The 13007-nt window shown below is 39.8% G+C and overlaps 1 protein-coding gene across 1 annotated transcript in view; it reads left to right on the top strand.

Moving 5' to 3' along the window:
• LOC102199689 (glutamate receptor ionotropic, kainate 4-like) overlaps positions 1 to 13007 on the top strand; it is a 306415-nt gene that overhangs the window by 235563 nt on the left and 57845 nt on the right. The window contains exon 6 of the mRNA XM_013910444.1: positions 1366 to 1531. Within this exon, the coding sequence (XP_013765898.1) occupies positions 1366 to 1531 (166 nt within the window). The remainder of the gene's footprint in view (positions 1 to 1365; positions 1532 to 13007) is intronic.

Raw genomic sequence — 13007 nt, 5'->3', positions numbered from 1 at the left:
CAGCAGCAGCAAGACCCCAACAGAGAGCAATGCAGTCGTGATATTTATTAGGTCTTCCACAGCATGAAAGAAGGAGCTGGGGTGGAAGTGGGCTGCAAAGCAGTTTGCACAGCAGCCAGCAGCCGTGGGAAGGTTAAAGCAGCTTAAACAGCATGCCCAATATGAGATTTGTCGTTTGGATATGTAGAAGGCCATCAGCAGAGCCATCTGTTGATGTGGGCTGGCAGTAAGATCACTAATGCTTTGAATTTGATATGTTTAAAGCAGGTAAGAAACAAGTGGGGTGATGCATTAGAGAACTGACAGAGCACCAGGGATGATACCATGGTTTTGTTGATGTTATTGGGGCTCATGTTCCATAATCCAACTAGAAAGGTGCTCTGAGAGTTCTGACCTCTGTCAAGACCGATAGTCTACTCTTCAGTGATGTGAAAACTACATAAATATCTGGATTTTTTTTCCGATCAGTTCAGATCTGCACCAAAATTTCATGGGATTATCCTTTGGCCATGCTTCACTTGGCTCTGTATTCCTGCTGGAAGACAGCAACAAATGACAAAAAAACCAAAAAACTTTTACAGAGCTTCTGCCTTCTCGGTAAACGTAATTATTTTTTTCATTCAAAATTTATGGTCTGTGGTCTACAACTTCTTCACAAATTAAAGTTCAGAGTCTGTACTTTAATCTCCTTGTCAATGTTGTCTTTTGCCACCCTCGCCTGTGAAAGCTGTGGCCACATAGTGCCAGTTCTCATACCGCAGAAAATCTTTTCATTACTGAAGATCGGGTAACAAAGAAAAAAAATAAATAACTGCTAAAATATATATTATATATTCATTTGTGTGCATGCGTGTGCTTTATGGGTGTTTTACTTAAATGTGCGCAGCTGAGCGGCCCCACTGTGAGCCAGGTAAACAAATGTTTCATAACTGGTGATGAGGCGGTGCCACGCTGAAGATTTCTCTAACGAGGGCTTGTTTGCGTGGGTGGAACAAAAACACGTTTTTAGATCCAGACTAGTACATTACACGAGCCTCAGTGCCTCACTCACTGAAAAATATGTGTTTTCTGAATATGCCCATTACCACAGACCCTCGGGCTATCCTTGCCTGTAGTTCATCATAACAGATTTAACAGATTTAATCTGAGCTATTCTTTCCTTTGACTGTCTGCTGGCAACTTGCTATTTTATCCCGCAGTTCGCATCCACATTCTCTTGATTTTAATCTCTTTTTTTTTTCACGCTTCTCCTGTTTGTAGACGTCTGCTGCATTTTAAACATCACCTCAAAAGCAAAAACTCCTACATCTCAGTAGCAAATAATTAAAGTGGAACGCATAGTCTGACATCAGTGTCTCTGTGCAGGTGCCCTATGTCAAGGTGGCTCCAGAGGACATTTTGAAGGTTCATTTCCCCCGCTTCACCACTTTGGACCTGAGACCAACAAACACCGACATCAGCCTGGCCGTGGCCGGCCTTCTCACCTTCTTCAACAGCACCACCGCCTGCCTCATCTGTGCCCAGGCCGACTGTGAGTACAGCATTCGCACACTCGTGACCAAAGTTCCCTCTAATTTTTCACACACAAACTCCCTGAGCGGTCCCTTGGACCACTGTGAGCGACATCAGACGTGTGCACTGTGGTCACGCCAGCATCGAATCCATCCAATTTACATGGTTTATTAAAATAATCAAATTACAGCATTTACATTTATGTTAGACTACTTTTAATTAACTGCTTTAGCCCACTTACAATGAAAATGTAAAAAAAAATCTTGTTCATGACCTGTGTAGTATGTTAACACTATTGGAAGTAAAAATAACTTGAACTCCAATTTTGAAAACACAACTTTCTTTCTTTTTTTCTTTTTTTTTTATAAAGCTCTGATATGTATTATGATTATGAGTCTGTGGTCTGGGAGAGAGTCCTGTAACTCTCTGTCTGCAAAATACAGCATATAAAGACCAGTGCAGGGCAATTAATTATATACCGGTAGTTACTTCTTCTCAACACCTGTAACATTCAGCAGTCGCCTCATTGTTCTGACACACACAACAAAACTTGACTACACTACAAGCTAACTACACAAGATTTGCACTAAACGTCGCAAATCTCTCACATCTCGAAACACCGCCGTCACTCCTAAAACTTCCTCCCGTTTCTTAACAACTAAATGCCATGTTTTGATTGATCGACGTGGTACATTTTTCGACCAATGTGAAAGGGTGGCGGGTGTTTTGGTTTCATCTTTGCTCACAGGCGGAGAGCGCTTTCAAGCGTTTTCCTTATAAAACGCCGTTTTTACCGTTTCTTCCCGCAGTAAATATAAACAACGATAGTACTCAGGAAGAAAAACAAACACTGCATATATTTTGTATCACAACTCTGGTTTTACGTGGCCTATCAATACAATTTAAAAAGTGGTTTAAAGGCCACACTTTTTCCGTCTGTTCCGTCTGTCCTGCTCACATCTCCAGTGGCTGTACACGTTGTCATTAACGTGGCTTCACTCCTCATCAGTCACGCCGCTTTGCCAGCTAAAACACCGGCACATAAGGACGCTGTCATAGCCTGTCAACGACGTTGATTAGCTGCGTATATACGAATGTGAGTCGTGTGATTGGCTGGACTATGGGATAAGGTGGCATCGTTGTAATCCCATACTGGAGCAGCCAGTCACTTATTGACTAACACTGCAAAACAGAATTGTTAACGTATTTACTTTAATTTCAGTTCAGGTTAGGGTTTTTTTTTTTGTGCGCAACATGGATTTTTTCTGTGCAGAGACCGTGCCAGCAGTGCGCATTGTGCACGCGCGCAATTTAGAGGGAACATTGCTTGTGACAAAATATACAATCGCACATACCTGTGGGGAAGACTCGCAAACTGTCTCCCCTACATCTGCCATCAAAGTGCAAACATTTTTGTTTAACGTCTGCCACCCTTTAACACGTGTTAGCGTGCACAGGCATCTCGCACACGCGCCGACTGTGTTCTGGCAACAGATGCAGCTTTTATCAACATCTCACCCTGCAACACGTTTCCTTCTAAAGCAGCTGCTGCACTCCACAGCTACAACTCCCTCACAGCGGCACGCCCGACGCCTGCGTCCCAAAAATAAATTGCGTTTATTTCGTCTCCCTTTTCAAGATCATTGTCATTTATTAAATTAACTAAATAACGATTTAGCGCATTATGTTGTATGTGATGTATAAACTGTCTTCAGTCTCGCTGGGTTTTCTGTAAACTGTGTGTGCACTCTTAAAACACTTTGCGCAAAACAAAACATCTCGTTGAGAGAAACAAAAGGAAAGTAAGGGCAGAGGTTGCAGCTCTAACAACCAGTGATCTGACCGCCCCCTTTGTCAGTGAGACGTGTTAGGTTCTGAAGATACTTAACTGAATGACCTTAAAAACGATTGAAAATCTCTTTGAGAGAAGTTATTTTTGTAAATAGAGAGGAAGATTAGATCATGGCTTGTTCCCACCCTCTTCTAGTTCAGCATGCAGTAATTACAACTCCCAAGACAAAGGCACCGTGACCCCCTGAGTGGCACCAGCTAACCTTTTTTCTAATCAGCACAAGCCTTTGAAGACAGGAAATAGGCTCCAGATATCAACCATGTGTCAGACAGAGTAGAGATGGCAATGAGCCACAGTGAGCTGCCTACCCCGCCTATCTCAATTCTCAGTTCTGCTGGCTTTCAACTTCTCTCTTTGGTTGTCTTTGGCTCTATACTTTGGAGTCTCCTTTCATTCATAACCTCTAAGGTGAGTTTTTTCCCTCTTAGATGTGTGCTAGGCGTGTTACATCAAAACATGCTAGTTTTGTTTGGGGGGGCTTTCACTTTTTCATGCAAATTCGGGGACAATAAATGAATCAGAGAAAAAAAAAAGTTGTTTTTTTTTTGTTATTTTAAACAGTTAAACAATTCCCAAGATGAAAAATGGTATAAATTAATTAAACTTACTAAAAGACAATCCTGTGTTTCTATCTGTGGTTTACCTGCACCTACTTTGCCCATATAAATAAATATTAAGGGGTGCAATATGTAGTTTTCCTACATATTTCCTGTATCTGTGAGTTTTCCAGTTCAGGGATCAAATCCTGTTTCTGTGACATTTATTCCACAGAGAGTCGTATTAATGCCGCTCTGGTGCGGTGCGAACCATGATAACAAGTGAACCTTTTAGGCACTCTATCCCTCTAATATTGGTGGCCACCAATATTAGTTTATTTTAGTTTATTTAAATTTAAATTAGTTATGCAATTTAAATTAGTTTATTTTCCCCAAACCCGGGTTTGGGGAAAATAAACAAATTTTAACATTGCGCTTCTTATTCCCTTTGGCCGTGTGAGTGGGTGCGGGGTTCTTATTCTGTGTCAGTGAGCTAAGAGATGACTGCAAAGGAAATTAAATGAGAAGAAGGAGAATGAGGGGAGATGAGAGGTAGATAGAAGAGACCAAGGGGAGTCTGAAATGAGAGAGGAGGAGGAGAGCGGAGTATGCTTCTTGGATGATTTGAAAGAGTGTGGAGTGGGAAAGCGAGGAGGTAACCACACTGGAATTATACATTAGCAACAGGCAGGAGACGGTCCAGGACATGACGCGGCTGTGTTGATTGCACTCTCTCATGTGACCCTCATTCATTCAACAGAAAATGCAAGAAATGGCACTATGCCTGGATTTGTGTGTGTGTTGGTCGAGGATTGTGTTCAGCAGCACCATCAGCTGAAACTCATTCGAGTTTGGCTCCTACTGCACCAGCTCCACCCTTCTTTGTCAGCTTACACAGTCATTTGGTCGGTTGGCAGCCTGCTGTCAGTTACTCGTTCACATGTGCCAGCCTCATTAATCACCCAAGCCAGTGACAGCCTAATAGAGCGTGGCCAATCCATGAATATTTTCCAGTAATGGCTGAGGAGGCAGCACTGGAGGTGAAGCTGTGCCCAAAGGCATGGTGCACACCAGCACGAACATTAATCTAGCTAGCCCTCGCTAACAGTGGCAGTGGTGCTGTGAGACTGTAATACGCAAAGTGTTGTTGAGTCTTTAGACCTGCCAGGAGGCCCCACAGGTTGTTTATTTCTTGTGGTTTCGGCTTTAACAGGAAGAAATAACACATGAAAACTGCATGCACAGAATTCGCCGGTGTGCTGCACTGCTCTTTTATTCGTGCAGTGATTGGTTCAGCTGTCAGTAAGCTGAAAATGGAACATCAAATAAACTCAACGTATCTGTAGCTGCAGTGCAGGTACAGAAATTTTAGGTTCAGTCGTATAGTTGTCCACTAATGCTTGCAAAAGCCTATTTTCCTTCTTTGATAGACTCAGCTGGAAAGCAAGGTTAGGCCTTAGGCTTATTATTCTTTCTCTGCTAATAATTGTATGCCGATGCCATCTTATGAATTGCAATTTTCCATTTCTTTCAGGTTCCAGGGATGACTACTATCTCTCTCCATGTTTCACACGCAATGGCATTACTATTACTAACCTGTAATCAGCGTTAGTCGGGTGGAAGAGATATCTAAATGACCTGTCAACGGGAATGTGTATGAAGGTGTGAGAATGATGGGAACGCAGTAATGCAGAGGAGGGTCTTGGGGAGTAAAGGCTCTCTGATGACTTTGATCATAGTAATTATGTTGTGGCTACTTATGTTTCTGATGCAAAAGGCAGCAATGTCAGTAGACAGTGTAAAGGTGGTGGTGCAAGTTGTCATGGTTTCTTTTGTTGCACTTTGTAATTGAAAAATCTTCTCATTGAATAGATGAAGGCAGTAGGAGTGTCTTGGTGCTTTATGAAATAATGTTGACTCAGAATAATGAGTTTTTAGATTTGTGGAGAGTGAGTTTGTATCCACAGGTGTAATTGTGCAGAATTTATCTTTACTAAAGAAAAGTGCAAAGTTGGTCTGTCTGTCTAATTAAAAAATGGTAAAAGCCTTTTATGCAGATTTCTCACTCGTGGCTCTGTGATTGGTCTGTTTAAAGCAGTGGATGACAGAAGCTGTCTCACACTCCTTGTCCGACACTCCCACTTATCAAATCAGTGTTGTTTTTTTAACTGATTTTTTTTTTTTCCTTTTTGCTTGAGGCTTTACGCTATTTTTAGTCATCAAAATCTGTGCTAATGAACTGCAGCTTTGGAAGTTTTTAGACATTTTAACCTGTTAGCAGTCGGACGTACCGCCCACGGTACATTGGATGGTTTAGGGGACTAATTGTAAATTTGTAGGACTGCTAAGGGGTTAAATTAGGAGAGGAGATGTTTGTTAAAAACAAAAAACATTATAAATAGCTAAATCAAGTGATTAGGACTGTATGCTACGTAGTTCAGCTTCTGTACAATTACCCAACTGAGTCCATGCATGAATATCACAGGTAACTGTCCAGAGAGCTCAGAGGGAGTAAGCTGGAATCATGTTTTTCCTCCTGCACGCTCTACCTGGACACAGATTATCCAAAACCAAGATCTGTAAGGTTTTTGCCTAATACACCACCACAGTGGATTTTACATCAAATCAAGATGTGGCTGAAGGGCAGACTTTCAGTTTTAATTCAAGAGGTTTAACAAAAGTACTGCATTAACTATTCATGACTTACAGCTATTTTTACACAAAGTCCTCATTTTCACAAGTTGAAAAGTAAATTGACTTCTGAAAGACAATTTTATTACAAACTAACCTCAAAAAGCATCTGGAATTGATTCAAAATGTTAAATTTTCACGTTGGTCGTTGATCAGTGGATCTGTCAATATGACATTTAAAAAAAGATAGAAAACATTAAGATTGGCCAAATTAATAATCATATACATTTTTAACAAGAATTAATTCACTGACCAGCTCAGCAACACCAAAATGTCTGAAAGACCACAGAAGACAGCTGAAGTGAACAGAATCATGGAACAGAATTATTTCCATGATTAAGGGACAATCTTTTATAACATCCACCCAAACGGGTAGGCATTTCATTATTAAGCTCTACAGTCAATAGTTGTGTATATGAATGGAAACAGAGTTTAAACCACTGGTTACACTCAAGAACAAAAAGGCCGGATTAGACTTTGCCAGAAAAATTGTTTAGACAAATACACCCAAGACGAACTAGAACGATGGGAAAGGAAAAGTTTGGAGAAAGAGAGAATCAGTTCAAATCATATCACATCATCTGTCAAACATGTTGTAGATAATATTATGGCGTGGGCGTGCGGCAAAACCAGAAAGAACTTCACAGTGAAAATTGATAATGATCCAGAGCAGGCTGCAAAAGAAACCCAAGAGTTTCTCAAGGCAACAAAATTGGATATTCTTCAATCACCAAGTCAGTCACCTGATCTCAGCCTATTAGAGCATGCATCAGTAACTGAACGTGGCTATAGTAAAGCCTGGCAAAGTATCTCAAGGAAGGACGTGTTGCATTTTGTGATGTCCATGGGTTCTAGACTCAAGGAAGCCACTGAAAAAAAAAACTGTCCATATATTAAAACTAATTTTAGTTTTCTTACATTTTTTAAATGTTGGACTATGTATAAAAACAAAAATGGCAAAAAGTTGTTGCAGCAATTTTTATTGAACTCCTTGAATTAAGTCTTTAATGACATCTTGATTGTGGTGCACACAGAGGCAAAAAAAACATAATCAGAAGTCACCCAAAATATTGATCCACAGGAAACCACTTAAATGGAGAGTCATCTACATTCCTCACTCCAAGGATACTGTGTGGCAGTATCTCTTTGCAAACAGGATGAAGGTCTCTGGCACAACTTCACCTGCTTCCAGGGTGCATGGAGATGAACAAGCTCCAGCAACACTTTAACAGGGTCACAGGCCAAAACCCACTGGTCAATAATAAAGCTGCTCTTCATACAAGTGTTACTGGAGCTTTGACCTCCTTAGTATCTATTAGCTAATCAGAAGCTAGAGTCCACAGATGCTACAGTCACTAAATAAGACTTTAAATCACTGATTAGCTCATTAATCCATTCATCTGTCTTCAACATTTTCATGGATTTCTTTCTTTTCTTTTCTTTTTCTTTTTTTTTACAAAGAAATACAAATATTTTTCATGATTTTTTTCTATCAATGAAACACTGTCACACAGTAATATAACATTCATACTGAGAAACCAACAAATTAACCTTTCTGCAGAATTGCATGTCTCCCATTTCATATTAGCAATCTCTTTCAATGCAGTTTGCAGAGAGAACAGTGGATTAACGTCTGTACAAATGGCTCTGCTTTCCTGGTTATTTGTTTTAATGAAAAAGAGAATATGCTCCGACCCGCTGTATGCAGTGTTTTAACACATTACCTTGTCCGCAACACCTTAAATTGATGGTCCCAGTGATGGCAAAGTCATAAAACTAGGTCTTACTTATTGCTCAAGGCTAAATGAGTCACCATAATGTACAGCTGTCATAAAGGTTTTTGAGTGTATGTTAAAAAGCTTTATCTGAGACATTGAAATTTTCATTACGTATTATTCTGTTATATTTTATTGTTTTATATTGTATGGGAGTAAGAGAGAGAAAGTGCTCTTGCAGTCATCCTATGCCGACAATATCTGGAAGGTAAATGAGTGATTGCTATAGCTGAATGTCAGCCTTCACCTTTATCTGTGTCTGAGTGAGAGTCACAGCCACGTGTCCTCCATGCCAATGAGGACGTTTGGTCTCACTAACACACAACACACAAACAGAAGTGTGCTCTTGTAAACTTTCAGGATGTAATGCCTTCTCTTGATTCAAACCCTGCTTATCTGAGCCAAGGACAAGTCTTCTCTTTATCCAGATGTTAGAATTCTTAAACAGTAGCTTTAAGACCTGGTTTGATGGGCTTGGTTGTGTGTGCTGTGTCTGGCCTGTAAATACACTTTTTTTCACTGAGACATTCATAGTGGCAGTTCTACCTTGGTGCTTTGAGAACCAGCCTTTTTTTTTTTGACAGGTTTGAGAGCTGAGGGTTCATTATGTAGGAGTAATTGGGGTTATTTCATAGGTTAAAAAAACTGTGGGCTGCATCTGCAAATCATCTGTTAATGTCTCGCAGTTTCCACTCCTTTAATAATAGTAGTCAAAAATAATAATAATTATTATTATTATATCCTTTATTTCTATGCCATCTTTCTAAACCAGAGTAACAAGCTGCTGAGAAGAGAAGAAATGATGCCAATAGACAAAGCATTAAGAATACATTGTAAAATGTTTGTACATGTAGTTTTAAATGGGAAGAGAGAGTTTGTTCCAAAACAGTGAAAGCACATCCCTCTTTCTTCTAAGCCAAGACTGTGGAACAGCAACTGATCCGAGTGATCTGTGAGTGGAATAAGATGTCAAGAGTTCTGAGATATAAAGTGGAGCCATGCAGTGTAGTGATTTAAGAGTTGTCAATAACACCTTAAATTGGGTTGTTTAGTGAATGTGTCCCCTGTGCAGACTGCCGATCAGTAGCCTTGCTAATGTAGGCTACTGAATCATCATTTAGGTGTGCAATAAATTGAAATAATCTAATCATGTGGAAGTGAGTGCTAATAAGGTGTTCTGTTATGTTATTGAGGAGTATGCATCTGACCATGGCTATGTTTCTAAACTATCCAGTCTGTGATTTCCCAAACTAAACTATGAAACTAGCAGCCATACTAGGAGTATAAACAGGATGGGGAAGCTGATGTAAACTAACGAGAATAGGTCAAAGGACTGAATAGATCAGGCCTAGCATTATGACCACTAACGGGTGAAGTGAATAACAGTCATTATCTCTTCATCATGGCACCTGTTAGTGGGTGGGATACATCAGGAAGCAAGTTTCATCCTCAAAGTTGATGTGTTAGAAGCAGGAAAAAAGGATGAGTTTGACAAGTGCTAGCTCTCCAAAGCTGCAGCTGTTGTGGGGAGTTTCTGGTCTCTAATGGTCAGTATCTATCAAAAGTGGTCCAAGGTATGAGGAGTGGTGAACTAGCGACAGGTTCATGGACGGCCAAGGCTCATTAACGTATGTGGGGGGTGACCGTGTGGTTCGATTCAACATACGAGCTAATGTAGCCCAAATTGACAAAAAGGCTAATCTTGGTTCTAATGAAAAGGTGTCGGACTAGACAGTGCATCAAAGTTTGGGGCTGCATAGCCGCAGAAAAGTCAGGGTGCCCGTGTTGACCCCTGTCCACTGTCGAACATGCTAACAATAGTCACGTGAGCATCAGGACTGGACCACAGAGCGATGGAAGAAGCTGGTCTCGCCTGGTGAATCACGTTTTTGGGAACACCTGTCACAGGGATGCGCTATGAAAAGAAGGCAAGTAGACTTAACTCTAGCAAGCAAGCTAAAGAATCTGTTGCTAACATCTTGGTGCCAGATGTGACAGTATTTAAGGTGCAGTGATTATTTCATGTTGTTCCAGTGTCAGATTTCTTGGATGAGCAAGTGTATTTTACTGGAAATGCATAAAATAGTTTCTAGATTGGACACCAACCTTTAGCAAACCTGTGGTTGCAAGAAAAAGTTTAAACTCAAGACTGTTAAGTCTTTGAGGTTTGATTGCAGGTAATTGGACAACATTTTGGAAAAGTTACAATGTCTGTTAGCTTCAGAATAAAAGGCATTTTGTGGTTGAACATTTGAACACTCTTAATACGAGGAAGCAGCAATAGGAAAGATTCTTCCATTAGAATGTTGAGGTGAATTTGAGGCCATTATAAACAATAACGATGTATAAGCGCACATTTTATTTCCTCAAAGGAAAAACGTCTGTGTAACTCACAACAGAAAGTAAATGAATTGTATGTCTATTGCTGACATGAGTCCCAGCTTAAAAGAAACTGTAGTAGGATTTATGAAGTGTATAACCAATTCTGTGGGTTCAAACTGTGTTGTGAGTAAGAGAAGATAAGTAAAAAAAAACACACACACCGAGTCTTCAGGAAGAGGAGAGGATAATTTACAGAATACACACACACACACACACACATACACTTATAGTCTCACAGAACTTGCTTTTTCTGTATAGAGATCTATCCAAGTCTAACTACACAGGAGCAAAATTTTCATTCAGCTGCATGTTTTTCATTTGATTGAAACTGGTTCACCAGAACAAACACTGAGGGAACAACATGGTTGTGTAAAGCAGCCAAGTAAAAAGAAAAAGACTCTGATTCCCTTCAAATCTTCTTCAGCCAAAACGCTAAGGAGAACAGTCTCCTGTGTGTCACTGTATTTGTGTTTAGCAAGCAACGTCTAGTTCACTGTAGCGTCTAATGTCATGAACTCATCATGAAATCATACTGAAAGCCTTGTGAGATACGTGAGAGGCTGCAGGAGGGAGACAAAGAGTGCACTTAAGCTAAACCTGCTTTCAAACTCATCAAAGATATTCTGCATGGTCCCACGCAGGAAGCTGATCTGGCTTGCAGCAGCCGAGGGTGATGTCTTACGAGTGCACACATGCAGGTCACCAGGTGCAGGAACCCAAGCACGTTGGCTGATATAGTGCCATAAAAACAGGCGGATGTCGAAAGCTCAGCGCATGATAACAATGCCTGGAACAATTTTGCAGCTTGTGTTAATGTGCAGAATGTGCAGCAGAAGCTGGAGGAATGAGCTTGATAACCTAAAATTGCAGAACCAAAGCTGCCTAAATGTGACAGGAACTGCTTGGCTGTTGCCTTGGAAATAAATCATATTAAATATCTGCTAAAAGTCTGGATTGCAAATTTACTATTACTCTATACTTAACACTGCAGGTGGAGGCTATGCTAATGCAAGTCATTTCCTACAAAGTCATATGCTTCCTTTCAAACTCTTCTCATGACATGTTACATAAATATGAGGAGATCTACCAAGATATGAATGGGGCACCAGTGTAACTTTAATGTCAGTGTCTTTGGTTTTCTTGGGTTGTCTTGGGTGCACAGACTGTGGTTGCCCATAGCAGGTGCAGCAGAGCAACATAGAAAGGCCTTGGTGAAATCAGGTATAATCAGAGAGTGTGTCATTAATAAATGTTTTCTTAGCCAGTAATGTGGCTGATGTCACTGCAATGAAACAGCTGTGCCAGTCAAAGGAAAATGTAATGATAACAGCCCAACAAACTAAAGATGGCACGATATCACTTTTTTATGTCAGATACCGATATCATAAATATTCATACTCATAAATATTCATACTCATAAATGTTCAAGTTTAAAAAAAACTAAACTAAACTAAACTAAAGCTATTCTGTTATACCTGTATGCAAAAAATACACTGCACCCAAAATATTTCATAGTTCAGCAAAACTGATCAATCTAATAAACTTAAACCTACTCCATCCTCCCTATTCTGGTGTTTTAAAGAGTACTTAGCAGAAATATTAAACAGCCTAACTAATAGGGTTGCCAACTCCCAGCAAAAAGAATAAAATAGGGAACCACTCCCCACCCTCCGCTTCATAATGCTTAATTGACGTAATCAACTTTAATTTAATGCATGTGTTTAAAAAAGTGCACAGAAATTTGTTATTTTTCTACAATAATTAAATAGATTCAACATCTTTCCTTAACAGAATTGCAAACTGCACAGATGGTATTTTCCCAAAGGAAAAAGTACTATAGCTTACTAAGTTATCAATTTGACTTAATAGTTCCTATATACAATAATGGACTTCTATACACTTCTATACAGGAGAGAGAAGAGGCAGTCGCTCCATATATCAGTTATTAAGCTTAAGTGAGAATGCTTTACAAACCTTACAGTCTGCATTCAGAGTCAAACGGTATGTGTGTGTTTTAACGACTGAAAATGTGACAATCAAAAATGATAAAGCCATTAATCTACCAGCATTGCTCCAATACTATTTCAGTTGGAAGTTCATATACAGGGAGTGCAGAATTATTAGGCAAGTTGTATTTTTGAGGAATAATGTTATTATTGAACAACAACCATGTTCCCAATGAACCCAAAAAACTCATTAATATCAAAGCTGAATGTTTTTGGAAGTAGTTCTTAGTTTGTTTTTAGTTTTAGCTATTTT

This window comes from Pundamilia nyererei, unplaced genomic scaffold (assembly GCF_000239375.1).
Source record: "Pundamilia nyererei isolate P.nyererei 1_Seehausen unplaced genomic scaffold, PunNye1.0 scaffold00003, whole genome shotgun sequence".
NCBI lineage: Eukaryota > Metazoa > Chordata > Actinopteri > Cichliformes > Cichlidae > Pundamilia > Pundamilia nyererei.
This window is presented reverse-complemented; position numbering and strand designations above follow the sequence as displayed.